Raw genomic sequence first — 18,920 nt, 5'->3', positions numbered from 1 at the left:
TCTGTTCGGTCCTGCCTTTTTTCTTTAGTTTATCCTAACTTTTTTTTACCTAAATTGTCGTCCTGACTTTTTATTTTGCAAGTGTCTCATCCTGCCTTTTTTTTTTATTCAAAACTCCTGTCCTGCCTATTTTTTTCAAATTTCATCCTAGCCCCCCCATAAAAATCAAATGGTAGCTCCCTTACTAGCTTCAAACAGACCGAGCATATTCTTATAAATGTGAAACGTGTATGTTTAATAATTTGGGATGTTTTCTGCTCTTTGGTCTCGTTTTTGTCTATCTGCATGACACAATTACATAAATCAGCATAACCATGATATTCAATTACCCGCATAATATAATTTCCAACTAAAATACTTCGTAGATGCTAATAGACACAATTAAGTTTGATATAAAAATTCTCCTTTGAGGGAATTTGATTTCCTACATAATTTCAGAATCATTTCCGGTAATGAAGAAATAGTTAATAGACCAATATTTCTGTTAACTTGAAAGAAAATCCAGTTAATTTGAGGTCATTCATCAAATAAAAAAAGGATACGTCTAGCAAATAGTTTTATTCCAAACATTTTCGTCATCAATAGATATAACTTTAAGTAGGCGTACTATACGGTTGTTTGATCATGTGTAGTGGCAAGTATTTCATGCAAAATCAGAAACAAAACAAATTAACACTCAATTAAATAGGAAAGTTGGACAAGTGAATCTGTTGAAATAAGGGGCTGAACTGTAGACTTCACATATACATGTATAATGACAAAAATATTAGATATTAAAGAGGTAAAATAAGAAAAATACAAATTACAAGCCTTAGGAAAATTCTCAAATCGGAAAGTCACTTATCAAATGACAAAATCTGAAGCTCAAACACATCAAGCGAATGGACAACAACTGTTATAGTCCTGACTTATTACATGCATTTCCTTATAATTACATTATATGTTTCATCATATTACTGTATTCTGATTGGCTACCTGTACATCAAGTGTTATTCCTAAAGCAATTGCATCACGCAATAAAACTTTCCATTCATGATAAAACGTGGTCCCACAATAAAGTGCACAGGTGAATTAAATAAAACAATTATAAAATTCGTGTTTTCATGATCATAGCTAAAAAATGTAATTATAAGTATTGAATGCTTCTTTTTGTAACTTCATAGGGTTGTAAAAGCGTTGACCGTGCGCACATTTTTGGTATGATGCGCTTCCGCGCTTCATAAAAAATGTACTTCGGTCAACGCTTTTACACCCCAATGAAGTAACAAAAACTTAAATATAGAAAATGTTTGGTTAACATGGATTTATAGCTAGTCTCCCACTTATATAACAACGAACAACACAAAAAACCTCGAGTATAGATTATGTCCTGCGGCAAATATAAAAAAAACCCACATGCTACAGTAGTCGATAAATGACACACACATATACCTCTCTATGTTATGGACCGAAACAGCGATTCGATAAGAATTTTATGTATTCATATACATTTTATGTGACGCGCTTAGCAACGTTTTTATATGGTTGACTTAAAAAAGGTCAAGAAGTTCAATCACGACCTGTCGCATATAGCTAGAACATTTTATACCAAAGAAGCTTTTGCCATTTTATAATGCAGCCTTCTCTATTTGAGAACATCTACCCAAATATAGATAATTGTGTATATGTATATGGGAACTCTAGTTATATTGTCCTCTTACTTTGTGTTTGTCACAAACTTTTTTTTTTTAAAAGTGTAAATGTCAAAAAAATAATTGAATTTGATAATAACCAAATACTTATACGTCTCAAAAGTGTATATGGCAAAAATAATTGAATTTGATAATAACCAAATACTTACGTCTCAAAAGTGTATGTGGCAAAAATAATTGAATTTGATAATAACCAAATACTTACGTCTCTACGCCGTTTAAAGTTTGGAAAATGAAGACGATATTTCGGAACCCTTGAATTCAATTCCCCGTCTGATTTTGCATGTCTTGGTAGTTTCGGACTTTCGGATTCAACATTTATTAACGCTGGCTCGGAAGTCTGATTTTTCAGAATGCCACGCCTGGGTAAGGGTGTTAAATTCACATCATTTTCTTTCGAAACAGTATCACTATACTTCCCATTGTTTGTTGGCGTTTCACTTTCTACAGAATCTTGCCGAGCGGTGCCCTGATCAAGGGTATATTTTCGTGAGAATATAGGAAGTATTTTGTGTTCATGCTTCCCAATGATAAAATTCCCGCCATTAAGAGTGCAAAATTTATGATTTGTAGCATTTGAATTAATTTCGTTTCCTGAAATGCTGCTAATTGCCTCTTCGACATATGGATCATTCATTTCGCTTAATCCTCATCTTTATACAATAAATCACTAGCTGGTTTATGCTGCCATACCAATAGAACATACCTTTACACTGTAGCAACAATCATATATGGTCTTTCTTTTATTCACTTTCGCGTTGAATTTCCCAGAATTCCATTCAAAACTATCTTCCGATCAGAGTTACGTAATCCAATATTTAAACCTGAAAACAGAATATAACTTTACACTGTAGTAACGATCATAAGGTCTTTCTTTTATTCTCTTTTGCTTTAAATTTCCCAGAATTCCATTCAAAATTATCTTCTGTTCAGAATTACGTAATCCAACATTCACACCTGAAAGCATACGACAGCATTAGTTAACTATTCATTATTTCACATTATAAACTCAACAACCAGGTATTGATTTGTTATTTCAATGTATTTTTTGGCTTATGTTTTTAAAAGATTGGTATATCATATAGAGTCTTTAGAGACCAACCTACATGCCATATGTATAAGGGTGTCTTCATTTCTGTATACCTTGATTTTAACCCATCCATTGTTTTTTATATCCCCCCACAGGCACTTGTCTCAGAAGAAAAAAATCATATATACGTTAATATAACACAAGGTACTTAACTTGCATTTTAGAAAAATGTCTGGCGGTGACGAAATTCCGTTATTATAAAAAGAATACATTGAAAAAATGAATAAGTCCATAAAAACGATCTATTATATAAACCAATGGAAAGAGAACAACTGTTATATTTCTTATTATGTCTTTGAAAAAGATGCTAATTATTACGCCAATTATTCACGTGAATTAGCTATCTTATCTTCTTGGTTACTGTATATATGTATTTCATAACATGTATAAGAACAGATATGATAAAGATAACAATGAATTCAAGGCATTACGTTACTGGCGCTTTCACAATTTTCACTGATCTTCAGATATGCATGTATATTTAAGTTACAATTACTCTAAATAAAGAATGTACTTAATTTGTAAATACATGTACTTGGAAAGTGAATGTAAAACCCGGCATTCCTTAACTACTAACCATAATTAATGCTTTCTATAGCAAATCTAATTAGAAATGACGCCGGAAGCATATACCTGATCAAAAGATTTTCACTGATGAGAGAAAATAGTTCAGCTTCTATATTAATGTCATTACAATTACTGCCTAATATCAGGAATAACAGTTTGATACTGAGGTATATAATGAAGCTGTCGAATAAAAACACTATCTACACAACTATTGGTACGGTGTTCCTGCATGTGCTTTAGCTGGTGTTTGTTAAAAATTTTGGTTCCAGGCTTTCATATGCACTTGTATTATATTGTATTTGTATATAAATGTCTCTGAAACAACACGATACAAGTATACAAAATGTTCGTTTAACTTTTTTTAATTTTAATTAAAATTTTAGTTTCGAGGCTATCAGATACGTTTTAGATAATTTGATAGCTGTTAAATGAACAAACAAGAACTTTATCATATCTGCCAACTGTCACTATTTGTTGGGGGATTTCCCCCCACGGAGGCTCCAAACTGAAAATTTTGAAAGAACTATTTTGTCTAAAATGTAAAACAAAGCAATAAATTGCCAAGGGTATAGGATTGTAAAAGTATAACGAAGCAAATCAACAACATTAAAATGTGAAGGCCCCGTTAAAGGTTTTATAGGACTATGATAATCATCTTGCACGAACAACCCCTCTGGGTATTTTAAAATGTTGGCAGGTATGCTTTATACATAAAAAACAAAATTAAAACAAATATTAGTATACATTATGCTGCATCTGTACGTTTGTTACTTTATGTACGTGTTATTGTCTCGTTTTTTGCCTGGAGCAACAACGAAGAGACATTTTAAAGTCGTTGAAATATCAAAATTGTACCGTTTACGTTAAGATAATTCATTGATCCTGTTGATAGTAAACAGCAACACGAGGTGTATTATAAGCATTATGATAGTTCTTCTTTTGCTTTCGTACCAACGTCTTTTTACAAATTTTTACAACTATCTCAAGGAAAATACGACTTTGTATTGATACATACATCTTATCATTTACAGGTTCCGGAGCACCTGAGATCACCCCTAGTTTTTGGTGGGGTTCGAGTTGTTTATTCTTTAGTTTTCTATGTTGTGTCGTGTGTACTATTGTTTTTCTGTTTGTCTTTTTCATTTTTAGCCATGGCGTTGTCAGTTTGTTTTAGATTTATGAGTTTGACTGTCCCTTTGGTATCTTTCGTCCCTCTTTTTTTTGAAATATCTATCTCTTTACCAATCTTATACAATTATACAATGTGTCTTATTTTCTACAGAATTCAAACACATATCTTAATCCAATCTTATAAAATTAAACATTACAAAAGTATCATGCCAAAAGTAAAAACATAATTTACCTGTAGATTTATGGATAACAGGCAGATTCCTTTAAAACATTCACTTCCGTTAACAATGCATCTGAAATCATTCAGTTATTTTCTCAATGATTTATCGTGACTTTCTTCAGATTTATCTAGATTCTAACAGACCGGAAGCACGTGATATAAATAGAAGAAAATGCAAATCAATGTTTTTATTTGAACAGGTTGTAGTGTATCAATAGACATCAATTAATGTCTTTATAATTAAGATTTTAAAGTCAATATACAATAGATAGATTAACCAATATAGTAATTGACTAATGGGATTTGAGAGTTTTACTACAGCTAAGTAATCTATTTATCAAGGGTCAATATCTCCCAATAACATTTTGTTTAGAACATCCATTTTGAATTCAAAAATTCTTGTTTCAATTTTATGTATATTATGAATTGTATTTACAGAGTGGGAGGTCTTTTAATGATTTTCACCTATTTTTAATTGTTATAACAATTGAAGACAATATCTTCCTGGTTGTAATTGCCAATGGCTAGTTTGTCAAGAAACGCAGAGTATGATAAGCAGTCCTTCTGGAATTGATTGATAATAATAAAAATGTCAATTTAGTGTCACATTTCCTTGTCTCGGACAATGCCAGAAGTAACAAATAACAGCCCGTTTTGTTTGCCAACCACAACTGGTAATATTACGGTTGCAAATACTGTTTTATTTGGATGGTGATTTGAGCCATGTTATAATATACCTGTAACTGTTTATTCGCAAACTGTCAAACAAAGTTAAAAAAAACTTGTCAAATACAGAACTTCAATCTGTCTCTATACAATCTTCGTTTAAGGTTCGAAACTAAACATTTCAAATATTTCAGTAACACCAACAGTGATTGTGCAAAGGTGTTGCCAATAAATGACTTTAACAATCAACTACGGAATTGACAAACATACGTCATCCATTCAGAACAAATGTTACATGTCATATTACACTGAGATCGCAATTGGACTAACACTAATTTTAATGTACGATCTATATGTTTCAGCGACCAAGGCTGCAACTTTCAACTACAATTTTTTTTGTATGTGAATGTGTAGTTTGTACTTATAAATTCAGTTCACTACTTTGTTTTGGACGTTATTGATTCTAATTCGACGTTGTCAGTTTCTCTTACATGTATGAGATTTGAATGTGCGATTGGTAAAATACAATCTAATTAAAAGTCGTATAGCAGTACATAAAGAAATCAATTAGCTTAAACTTACAAAAATATATGTTTTCATGTTTTAGATTTTATGTAAACTTTAAATTATACAACGATAGAATTGTAAAAGCATTAAACACCATACTGTAGTTAAAACAATAAAAGCCTACCTGCTGATACAATATTTATTATTTGCATTTACACCAATGTTAAGAAAATCGTTACTAAAACACGCACAGTTACTTTTGGTAGAACCCCAACTTATTCCGGTATATATCAAGTCATTAAATGGTCCTTTTGAAGGCACTTTTAAATTAAGCAAATCGATGTGTCTATTTTAGTATAACAGAAGACATTTCTGATCATCAATGTATTTATAAATACAATTAATGTTTTATTGTCGCCTTGCATTGATTAACAGATACTCTTCTGCGATGACAAGTTTGAAAATATTGACAATTTATTTCCTATAATATGTTTATAAAAGATATACTGTACGTAATTAAGTGGATGTTTGTTTGGGCTATTGTGCGATCCTTAAAATTGTAGATTTGATTTGATTTTTGGTGTTTTAACGCTACTTTAAAGCACCGCTTTGGGACTCTTTCGTTGCGGCCTGTTTTTATTGGTGGAGGAATCCGGAGTTCCCGGAGAAAACCACCGACCTTCGATAGGAAAACTGACAATCCTAGTCAATTAAGGTAGCAATACACAGTTAGGAAAAAAACTTAAAATTGACACTCATAATTTTTAAACACCCTCTTTCCCCTCCTGTCTAACAAAGAAGGCTTTATATGTGTGTAATGCATGTATATACTTATAGAAAGAGAATCTTCCATAGATTTGATTTCTAATGGTCATAAGGGTGAAATATAATCCCTTTTGGGTGTAACCATGGCAACAATCTGCATTTCTTAGATACAAAATATAGCAAAAAAGGGGGGTGAACATGTCACAAAAGTCTCAAAAATTTGGTCTAAAGGAAAATTTCAATCAATTACAGTAATACCTTTCCTGAATCCATAGGTTTATATCTATCAAGTGGTCCCAAAAAAATCATATGCTTATCTGCTCGTTTTTCCATAAAATTGAATTGAAAAGATCGAGTGCAAAATCTTTGTTGATAAACACTACAATAATGTATGGACCTATGAACGGTACGGATAGAAAAATACGGACTGTCAATCATATAAATGGCCTATAAAACATGTTAAAAACAATCTTAATGTTCATATAAACCCACTAAGAAGGCTATATTATTCTTCAATTATCTAAAAATCAATTTTATTGTACAAAAACTTTCATATTTAAAAAATTCACAGGGGCCATAATGCGAAACTAAACTTCTAACTGTGTATTGCTACCTAAATTGGAGTCGAGTGCACCCGAACGATCGGGGTTCGAACTCACAATCGCAGTGTTGTCTGGCTATTGATTACAGTAGTACGTGACTACTAAGCCCACTCGGACAACGATGTTCCTAAAATTGTAGAAGACTTCTCAATCTTTAAAGCATCTCATAATACATAGACACTTGTATTCAATGGTACATATGTTAGTATTGACGATTAATTTCTAATTGTTTGAAAAAGTATGTTGTTAAGAGTGTTTATAGCCATTTTAAATCAATAAAGATTGCAGCATTTTGTTTCAATCCGTCCATTGTGTTATAGACACTCTTCAGCGATGACCCTTTGAAAAATATTGAAAATTTATTTCTCTAATTTTTGTGCTATTTTCACATTTCCTGACCAGTGTGAGAAAAATATTTCTCCTCACTAGTGAAAAATCTGTTCTCGGCAAATGATTAGTCGAAATTTGATTATGACGTCTAAATGTTTTGTTTTCTTCTGAATTTTCCTATTGTGACGTCATGAAAACAGGCGACCATGCCTGATGACGTCGCATATAAAGAACACAAGTTTCTGAAAATCTTTGAAAAAGAAGGATAAAAATCATTAGAGAAACAGATTTCTACACTATAACTCGTGTATTACGACATTTCTCCACTCTCGACAGTTAAATTTTAGTTATTTAAAGAGCTCGGCAAGCCTCGCGCTTTAAATAATAAAATTTAACTGTCTCGAGTGGAGAAATATCGTAATACACTTGTTGCAGTGTAGGAATCTATATTTCTTATGTTTATAATTGATATACGTTTATAGAGCTCGAGGACGTTTGTTCAGGGCTTTTCTTTGTTCCATACATTTTATATCCTTTCATGATATATAGACTCTTATGCGATGATACTTTGTTTGTAATGATGATTTATTTCCAATAAATGTATAATAGATTTCAGATGAAAAGAGGGTTCAGAGTCATTGTTAAGTAATAAGCAATGCAGCAAGTTTTCAATCCATTCACGATTTTACAGACTCTCTTCTGCCATGATTGTACAATATTTACGATTTAGTGATATACGTTTGTTCAGAGCTTTGTATTGTCTGTAAAACTGCAGAAGACTATAATGACACATACTGTCTTTGGTGGATATCTGTCTTATTGGCAATCATAGCACATTCCTTTAATTTAAATATAAGATAGTAATGGTCAGAACCAACACAGATAACTACAATACCGTCATGAGTCGTTCACGGAAACACAGGATTTTTTCAGTTGTTGTGTATGGCTGATAATCATATGTCACTACGCTTACATAGTTCAAAATAAATTCGTCCCAGAGTATTTATTCAATATCAAAAACGTGTCAATCAACAGTAGTGTGTTTTTAAAAAAATAGAAATATGTGGTATGATTGCCAATGAGATAACTCTCCACCAGAGACCAAATGACGTAAAAGTATACACATAATGGCCACCGTACATACGTTGTTTTGTTTTCTTGTTGTCAATATTTATCAAGACATCTCTTTGTCGTTTCCGCTTTTCATTTGACATCCTTGATTAAGTGAACTGGGAAAAGATGCTTTCAGCTAATGATGAACAACGAAATCCAATTGATGCTTGTCATAATCAAAGATCCACGTCTAATTCACGTCATTTCTTGAGTGAATATTGTCACTGCAGTTCAACCTTTCAATTTTTTTAAAATACGAAACCTCAGTGAGTATAGCTTTATTCATCTGACAGATACTATATTACACATTACGTCTTGTAGGGCTTTATCTGAACGAATAGTTCAAACCAGTTGATCTCAGATTTAATAGTCTTGAATATGAAAAGGAGACCACATCCCTTGAAATAGAAATAAACTGATTTTCATGTACTGTTCTGTGCTTAAATGTATTTTAAGTCATCATAGATACCAGGGTTAAAGTTTTATGTCACGCCAGACGCGCGTTTTGTCTACAAAAGACTCACCAGTGACGCTCGAATAATTTTTTTTTAAAAAGGCCAAACAAAGTATGAAGTTGAAGAGCAGTACGGATCAAAAATTCCTAAAAGTATGCCATTAAGCTTTTTATAGGCAGCTTGTATTAAATGCGATATTGATTTTCTATTTCACTCAAACAAATTTTCCTACGTTATCTTTGAAATGGTCTTTTATCCTCGAAGGTGTTCTCAGCTTCATCCCATCTCAGGTCTCTTTCGCACTTCGATAAGATTCTTGTCGAAAAAAACCATCGACACTGTAATATAATCATGTAAATAGCCATAATTCTAAATTGCAAACATTTTCCCTCTTTTCCTAACTAACATCTAGCTTTTTTAAAAGAAAATCTAAACATTGGGATGTATGCCCTTATTTTGTTCAGTTATGGGTTGTTTGCCTGAGAGAGATTTTTATGTCCCACCTACGATAGTAAAGGGGAATTATGTTTTCTGGTCTGTGCGTCCTTCCGTTAGTTCGTTCGTCCGTTTGTCTGTGCATCCGCCCGTCTGTGCGTTCGTCTGTCCCGCTTCATGTTAAAGTTTTTGGTCAAGGTAGTTTGTGATGAAGTTGACGTCCAATCGACTTGAAACCTAATACACATGTTCCTTATGAATGTATGATTTGATCTTTCTAATGTTTATGTCAAATTAGAGTTTTTATCCCATTTCACGCTCCACTGAACATAGAAAATGATAGTGCGAGTAGCCTGGGGCATCTATGTACTGGGGACACATTCTTGTTTTTTACATGTTTATGAAATTTGTTCGTACTGGTTAATTACAATGGTTTACTTTAACAAATTGTGACTTGGATTTGAGAGTTGCCTCATTGACACTCACCCAACATCTTCTTATATCTATATGCAATGTACATACATGTTAAATGTGTAAGAAATAAAACAGAACGACATTCATTGGGGTTTTAAGGTGGTAACCAACACTTTCACTAAAATTAATTTGGCTCGTTTAATTTTCATAAATTTTTTACAAAGTATTTACTTTGACCTTTAACAAAAATATTAAAAAATGAAAACATTCGAACCAAGCGTTTTATCAGAAAAATTACACTGGTTATATAGCAGTTTGACAAACACTAATTTTGATCATTGAGAAGCTTTATATTGCTCTCACAACGCAACGTAATTAAAACGTTTAGCTGATATTACAGAGTTATCTCTCTGTAGTGTTAGGTACCACCTTAAATTAGATTTATTTAGCAAATGCATGATAATTTTCCATTAATCTTCATCGAAATCGAAAGTGTATGATGTCTTATTTCAAGGCTTTTAGAGAAACTAAAATAAACATTATTTTGACACAGAAGTTCGTTTGTGTGGGTCAAATATGATTGATCAATAGATAAAACGTTAGGATAAGTTTGCATGCTATTTATGCTAAAAAAGAAGAAAATATGGCAATTGAAATCAATAAATCATGGCAATAAGAAAAAGACGAAAAGAAAACCAACAATCCACTAAACACTACATACTACATGTTGAGCAACACGAACCTCTCAAAACTCGGGGATGAACTTAAGTGGTCCCTTCACAGAACTATTAACAACTAGGTTCTGTCACAACGCAGAAAACCACACGACATATCATTGGCATATTCATGGATATTCTGCAACGGTTAACACTATTTACTAGAAACTCGTTTTTGTAGACAATAATCCTAAAAAAAAATAATTCTAGGGAAACGGTCAATGTAAGCTCTGAGGTATAGTATCAACTTGACAGGTATATTCATCACACACATGTGCTGTGATGAGACTGTCATTAAAGTGAGAGGGTTAGCGCTATAGAACCAGGTTTAATCCACCATTTTCTACATTTGAAAATGTCTGTACCAAGTCAGGAATGTGACAGTTCTTGTCCATTCGTTTTTGATGCGTTTTGTTATTTGATTTTGCCATGTGATTATGGACTTTCCGAATTGATTTTCCTCTTAATTCAGTATTTTTGTGATTTTACTTTTTGCAGCAGAAAGTGTGATTTTTTAAAACCATATTTTGGTATTGAAAATATCCTGCAAATAGTAAAACATTAAAAATATCAAACTCCAACGAAAATTCAAATTGGAAATATCTTAAAATTGCAATATCAAAAGCTCAAACACATCAAGCGAATGAAAAACAACAAAATCATATTTCTGACTTGGAACAGTAATTTCCTTTTGCAGAAAATGTTGAAATATTGATAAAAAAAGTTATAATTACTTTATAATGAAGGAGTATAGATTTATTATCGCTGCACGTAAATAAAACGTTTGTTTTTTGTGCATTTAATGGATTCAATTTTTTTAAACGTATTTAAATGATGTTTAGATTACTACTTTTCAATATTTTGACAAACCTGTACGGCTAATGATGTAAAACGACCAATTACCGCTGTAATTAGTTCTGATGGATATTAATATTTCATAATGTATTTATTACCAACAATTCAGATGGCATGATCTGTTCAGTAGTAAGTACTTCTGAACTGAAATAATTCATAACAAGCATTTTCTTTAATTTTCCGTTTTTCAGTTTAGAATTATAAAGAAACTAAGTTTCCTTAAGCAAAATTGACCTTTGATGCCTTCAGCTAGAGGATTTACATCCTCTTTGGTTATAAAGCTTCTCTATTGTTCCAGCTCCTTAATATACTTTGCTTTCAAATATTTGACGTTGAAAGTTCCTGATAAAAATAAACCTAGAAAAGCTATAAAGTGTCGTTTTCATTTTTTATTAAGAGTATATGATTGCGAATAAAGCAGTCTCTCATTAAATCATTTGGAAAAAACAAATATAAAGTTTTATAGATTTTCACTCTATAAATTTAAAAAAACAAACTTTTATGATTCAATCACTTGACAATCGTTTTTAATATTCTTTTTTTGAAATTGATTAGCTATGACACTAGAAACCAAACAAATATTGATCAGAAAAGTATATCTGTATTATGTATAAGATAATGATAATTTAATAATTCATATTGGTTAAAAGTGTTATTGAAGGCAAACAATAGAATTATTGTTTTGCTGCAGCAATCAGGATGGCAGATAAACACATAATATATCTATGATAATAACATAAAGCCCAATGTGGAAGCGAAACTTTATAAAACAAACATTATATCGTTTACCATAGCGATAGGAATGACTGTTTATACGAATCTATACAAATTGACACAAATTCAGACGATAAAAGGCTATCGGGTATATAATAATAGCATTTGGTTACATTCGATAAATATCAATTCTGCTTTGCTAATATGGTTTGATTAATTTTCATATATTCAAGAACAAACGATTACAGTGACAACATGAACGTACTGCTATGCAAATAGACGCAAAGAATTGAAAAAAAAGACAACCTAAAATATTTGAAATGCATTTGATATAAACATCAATTTTGAAAAGGCTATAATATGTATACAGCTCAGTGTTACTTGCATTCAAAGAAGAACAAACAGTTATATTAGAACTGATATATTACATCGATTTCAGGGACAATAGGAACGACTATCTAAACTAATGAAAGGACTTATTTACAAATAGACACAACATTAGACATGTTAGAAGATACATGGTAATCTGAATTATTTGAAAAAACATTTCGCAAACTTCTATAAAATATCTATTAGTATCGACGATCCAAAGAGTGAAGGAAATATTACGATTAATCTGTGATAAAAGAAACATCTTTAAACTGGCCATCAACCCTAGTCTTAATTAACGTCTATTAACTTTGTAACCCATACCATCTATCAATATGATATATTTGTTTACATTTTGTACAGCTGAATGATTATTTGTGACAGGTTCATTTAACTTATGCCAAAACTAAAAACAAATACGTTTATAAACGTATAAATTATATATACGAAAATGCATGTACAAAGGAATATGTCAGTTCCTTTGATGTGTTTGAGCTTTTGTTTTTGCCATTTGATTATGGACTTTCCTTGTTGAATTTTCTTCGGAGATCAGTATTTTCGTGATTTTACTTTATTCATTCGTATGGTGGTTAAAAAAAAACCAAACAAACCCCGTGAACTAATTTTCATTCCTTTGCCAGATCACTGATTCAGTGTTAATAAATAAATGTTGAATTTCAGTGTTTAACGACATTAAGCATTTTGTGTAAAGGATTGTTAGCAAACTTAGAAAAAAACCCGCAATCATATATCCTCGAAAATGCAATTTGTCTCAATCAACAAAAAAGCAATTACCACGAAAATAAATGAATCCACACTAAGTTATAATTTGCTAATTAATATACAATTAGTTTAAACTTTGAAATTTAGAATCATCATTTATCAGGTACAATCAATCATTTTCTACATTTGAAAATACATGTAACAAGTCAGGAATATGACAGTTCTTGTCCATTCGTTAGATGAGTTTTGAGATTTGGTCCAAATAGAGTACGAAGTTGAAAGCATTGAGGACCAAAAACTCCTAAACGTTTTGCCAAATACAGCTTAGGTAACCTATTCCTGAGGTAGAAAAGCCTTAGCTTTCTATCAATATTATACAACTACTGTCTTTTGATGAGGTAAATATGCGGTTTTATTGACTTTTGAAAAAAACTGATATTCACTGAGGCCGACGGCCAAAGTGAATATCAATTTTTCAAAAGTCAATTAAACCCCATATTTATCGAAACAAAAGACAGTAATTGTTTTATTCCATATTCCGACGAAAGAAAATCTATTTGATGACAAACATATACCAAAACAAATTTTACATGAAACATTTTACCATAACGTTGCATGTAAAAGCGCGTGACGTTTAGCGCGGTGAATAACACTTTCTCGGGTGAATATGCTTTTTTTCAAAATCCAATTCATATAGAGAAACCTACTAAAATAATATCAATATGAATAATATATTTTATTCGTCAATTATGTAAAATAACTGGTATTATATAGTATATGGTGATACTAAACACTCTCACAGAAATTAATTTGGCTCGTTTAACTTTCATAAATTTTGACACAATGTTTACTTTGACCATATGACAAAATTATAAAAAATACAAAAAACTTGAACCACACACTTTATCGGAAAATTTTAGATGGACAAATAGAAGTTTGACTAACACCATTTTTCATCATTGAGAAGCTTAATATTTCCAGAATAATTGAACATAATTAAAACGTTTAGCTGATTTGTACAGAGTTTTCTCCCTGTAGTGTTATGTACCACCTCAATCCACGATTTTCTACATAAGAAAAAGAAAATGGTTGTACAAAGTCAGGAATATGATAGTTGTCCATTCGTTTGATGTGTTCGACAAGCTTAGGAAGCGTCAGGAAAGCTTCGACAAGTATGACATTTTTAAAATAAAAACCATCAATCATCATATCTAGATAACATCTTATGCAATTAAAGTACGGTGTAATTATAATTGGATCCAATATAAAATTCTTTTTTATTATGCTTGATGCGTATCTGCAATCTATAGTATAAGCTGACTAATTGAAAGCAAACCTTTAAACATCTATTAACTCGTTTAATGCCATAAAAAGACAACCACGCAAAAGAAATGCCAATAAACATATCTAAATAAGAAAAAACTGAAAAAAACTAAACAAAGCAGTATTGACAGGATGATAACATACCTTCTCTTATTTTTGCGTTATTTTTTTTATCAGTGTGAGAAAAATATTTCTCTTCACAAGTGAAAAATCTGTTCTCGGCAAATAATTGGTCAAATCTAATTGTGACGTGGATTTTTCTAGGTTTCTTCTGAATTTTCTTATTGTGATGTCATGAAAAAAGGCGACCATGCGTGATGACGTCACATTAAAAGTACACAACTTTCTTCATATCTTTGAAAAGGAGAGATAAAAATCATTAGAGAAACAAATTCCACCACTATAACTCGTGTGTTACGATATTTCTGCACTCTCGACAATTAAATTTTAATTATTTGAAAAGCGCGGCAAGTCTCGCGCTTTAAATATTTAAATATAAATGTCCCGAGTAGAGAAATATCGTAACACACGTGTTGCAGTTGTAGAATCTATTATAATATTTTAATGTTTTGTAAATATTGACCTCTAGTTATTTTGGCTTGATAACTGTTTATTTTGTGTACAGAGAAAATTAATGACGCAAGGCTAATTTGATAAGTTGCTAGTTTATTATCTGCAGTTAAAGTTGAACTGTCAGATGTGATTAAGACCAGAAAGAATGTCTTGGTGTGTAGGGTAATACATTAGCTATACCTATTTGTTTATCTAGAGATGAAGTAATTAAACTCGATAATAAGGTCAGTTGGTCAAGAGACTGGCAGATTGTGTATCAGCTGTGATACTGTAAGGATGTGTTTTCCTTGAAGTCTTGAATCAGTTAGATTCTGGAGGACTTGTATTTAAAGTTTATATGTTTAAACTTTGTAGCTAACTTTGTCAATGTGTCTGAAGTAATGTACATTTGTTAATAAACTTGTATATATAAATACCGTATTATTTACTTACTGGGAATTTACCACAGGATATATTGTCGTGCCATAGATGGCTATGTCCGTCCGTCTGTGTCGGTGTTGACCTCCCCTCGATCACGTTACACTATATATAAATAATCTTTACACCATAAACGTAAGCGTCATGAGAAACTATAATGTACCACTAGAGATCGCTACCTTTTTCGGTTTATATTAGTTTGTCCTTTCCTTAATACAATATTTGTTGTGGACTGCTGTCTTATTCGGATTCATATGAAATATCATACTGATAAAATACTAAAGACCTCCCTCATAAGCGAAACATATTGCCTATACGCGGTAGTGAGGTTATTAATTACTAGAATATACGAAATAACACAACAAAGACACAAATGAAAAATATCTTGCAGGGTTCTTAAACATCAGCATTTTATCTCCATATATGCAAATTGAACATCGGTAACGTACTATTTCCTACATTTCAAATATGACATTAAATAGTACACGCTTGTATTATTTGTCATAACCCGTATCGTTCCTTGAGTTAATATATATTTTATCAGCATGACACGTTTTTCAAATGCAGTTTGATTCCTAATGTACCCAAAATGCACAAGGTAACGTAAAAATCATACAATTGTTATACAAAAAATAGTATGCATATATAGTTTTGAATAACTCGATACAACACAAATGATGAATTCGAATCTTTTGATTCATGACACACAAATTGCAACATGCACTTGTCAAACACGTTGACTGCATTTTGACGAAGGATGTGACACTATAAAACAGACCAAGTATCTATCACAACTGAATGCTTTATTTATCAACTTGTAGTGAAATGTGAGTTTTTTATCCGTGTTTATGGCATCAATGTAATTTTGAATTGACATACCGCTATGTGTGTTTTTTTTAACTTCTGCTGTGCGTGTACTGATTTTGTGTCATGAATAATCATTATTAATTATACAATTTAAAAAAAAATATGTGTGCCGATTCGCATGCAACTCAAATGATATAAGAATTGTTAATGTACTGATAGAAAATGCAAAACATTTTTTACATGACTAACTGGATTGCCTCTTAGATAGGCAGACAATGCAGTCTATAATCAGTATGCCTATCGATGTAATGCAATAAACCCCTGTCATTGTTTTTGTATAGAGAACAACACAATTATCCGATGGAATAAAATAAACTTTCATAGAAATGTATCCTACTGGATTTTCTATATATTTACCACCTGATAAAGGATCCTTAGAGTCAGGTATATGTTGTCATAGTTATCATAGAAGCATTTTTAACATTGCAACAAATTCTTGAATGTGTCTTAATGTCTTATTAACTGCTCAACTAATACCGTTATTAAGAAAATTTATCATATCTCCTTATGTTTTTTTTTTATAGATGTAACGTAATTTTGAAACGTAATTTTACCAAGCCATATGCATGTAACAAATAGTCTGCGCAATGATTGGCATAATTTCTCATCTCGTAATTAATAAACCAGGATAAGATGCTGTTTTTAAACAATTTTAAGGTAGATTTTATGCTTATCCTTTGTACAGTAATAGACATTGTTCAAGACTTATGACTTGTGCTTTAATTTATATCTATAGCATAGCAGTTCAGCAAACATAATTTCTCTAAAAATATTGTTTTTATCCATGTTGTAGCAACGCTTCAATGAGGTTCAAATCTACTATTTTGTAACATATCGCACATTAATATAGAAATTGTCTGATAAACACAGCCACAGTTGTGAGAAGAATTTGGCTATGATTTAAGGTAAAACAAGAGTCCACTAACACGTGAAAAATTGGTGCTAAAATGAGGTACGAAGGGTGAATTAATCACTGTAACCAATGTATAAACATAAAAAGTATCAATTCAGAAGTTATCAAAAATTAAAGGTTTCAAGTCACAACGACAAACTTAATCTTAGATTGTTTTATATTAAGGTCATTTTTGTTTATACATGTTAACAACTCTCTCGGTTCTTATACATACATTTTTAGATGAAGATTAATTTGAAACTAGATGTGTCAAAGCGACACGAATGGCTCCATTTCAAAATGTTGAAAAGTCTGCAATTTCAATAACACATGTGGACACAAACATGATGGTAGTCTCACATGTAAAAAAATCATGTCAAAATCTGGAGGCATAGTTTAAAATCTGTATAACTGTGACTTTCGACAATTGTCAAAGTTGTTAACCCTTAATTTTTGCAAAAAGTAGCGGAGCAAAACGAAATTTAAACTTAATATGCAACTCATCATAGTTAGCTCATATACAAAAAATCAGCCCAATTTCTGAAAGCTTTAAGAAAAAAAACACCGTATAAATGTAATTTTTCAAAAATTTCCAAAGTCCAAAGCCCAAAATTACAGCAATAATTAGCCGAGTGAAACAAAACTTAAACTTGCTCTGTAATCATCATGGGTGACTCACATACCACACATCAGCCCAATATCTGAAAGCGTTTAGAAAAGAAGTCCGTATAACTGTGATTTTCAACAATTTATCAAAATTCCATAGCCCGTAATTTCGGTTAAAGTTAAACAAGCAGAACCAAACTTAAACTTGATCTGTAACTCATCTTGGTTAAATCACATGCCATAAATTATCCCAATATCTGAAAGCGTTTAGAAAAAAAGTTCGTATAACTGTGCTTTTCAACAATTTATCAAAGTCCAAAAACATATAATTTCGGTAAAAACTAGCAGAGCGGAACGAAACTTAAACTAAATCTGTAACTCATCATGGTTAACTCACATACCAAAAATCTGCCCAATATCTGAAGTTGTTTAGAAAAAAAAATCCGTATAATGGTTTGTTGCGCAATGACGGAATTTCGGAATTTCGGAATTTCGGAATTTCAGAATTACGGAATTATGGACAAGGGTAAAACTATACGGCACCGACAACTTCGTTGCAGGGCAAAACACATTCACGATTTGGACACATTACATGTTAATTTCATTCATTCATGTTTTAAAACCCCTACAATTGTGCTACTGTATTCCCTAAAGTACACCAAGTTCACGTTGTACATGATCTATTTGTACTCGGTGATATATGCATGGTTTTCAATCACGCAAAGATCACTGATTGTGAATTATAGGATAGTAGGATTGAACAAGCAAATACGATACAAGGTAGCTAATTACAGACAATGTCATTACACCAATGTTCAAAGTATCCTCAACGTTTATGTTTGATACACAAGCAAAATATATTTGTAACCAAACCTTTCC

The 18,920-nt window shown here is 31.6% G+C and overlaps 1 protein-coding gene across 2 annotated transcripts in view; it reads right to left on the bottom strand.

Moving 5' to 3' along the window:
- LOC139498943 (uncharacterized) overlaps positions 1–18,920 on the bottom strand; it is a 49,643-nt gene that overhangs the window by 14,231 nt on the left and 16,492 nt on the right. Inside the window, exons 1-3 of one of the 2 annotated variants that reach the window (XM_071287532.1) lie at positions 6,057–6,253; positions 4,712–4,772; positions 1,897–2,648 (exon numbers count right to left, since the gene is read on the bottom strand). In XM_071287532.1, the coding sequence (XP_071143633.1) occupies positions 1,897–2,328 (432 nt within the window). In that variant the 5' untranslated portion in view covers positions 2,329–2,648; positions 4,712–4,772; positions 6,057–6,253. Of the gene's footprint in view, positions 1–1,896; positions 2,649–4,711; positions 4,773–6,056; positions 6,254–18,920 lie in introns of those variants that run through there. The other variant, XM_071287531.1, reaches the window with a different exon arrangement.

The sequence above is a fragment of the Mytilus edulis genome, chromosome 12 (assembly GCF_963676685.1).
Source record: "Mytilus edulis chromosome 12, xbMytEdul2.2, whole genome shotgun sequence".
NCBI classification, from domain to species: domain Eukaryota; kingdom Metazoa; phylum Mollusca; class Bivalvia; order Mytilida; family Mytilidae; genus Mytilus; species Mytilus edulis.
This window is presented reverse-complemented; position numbering and strand designations above follow the sequence as displayed.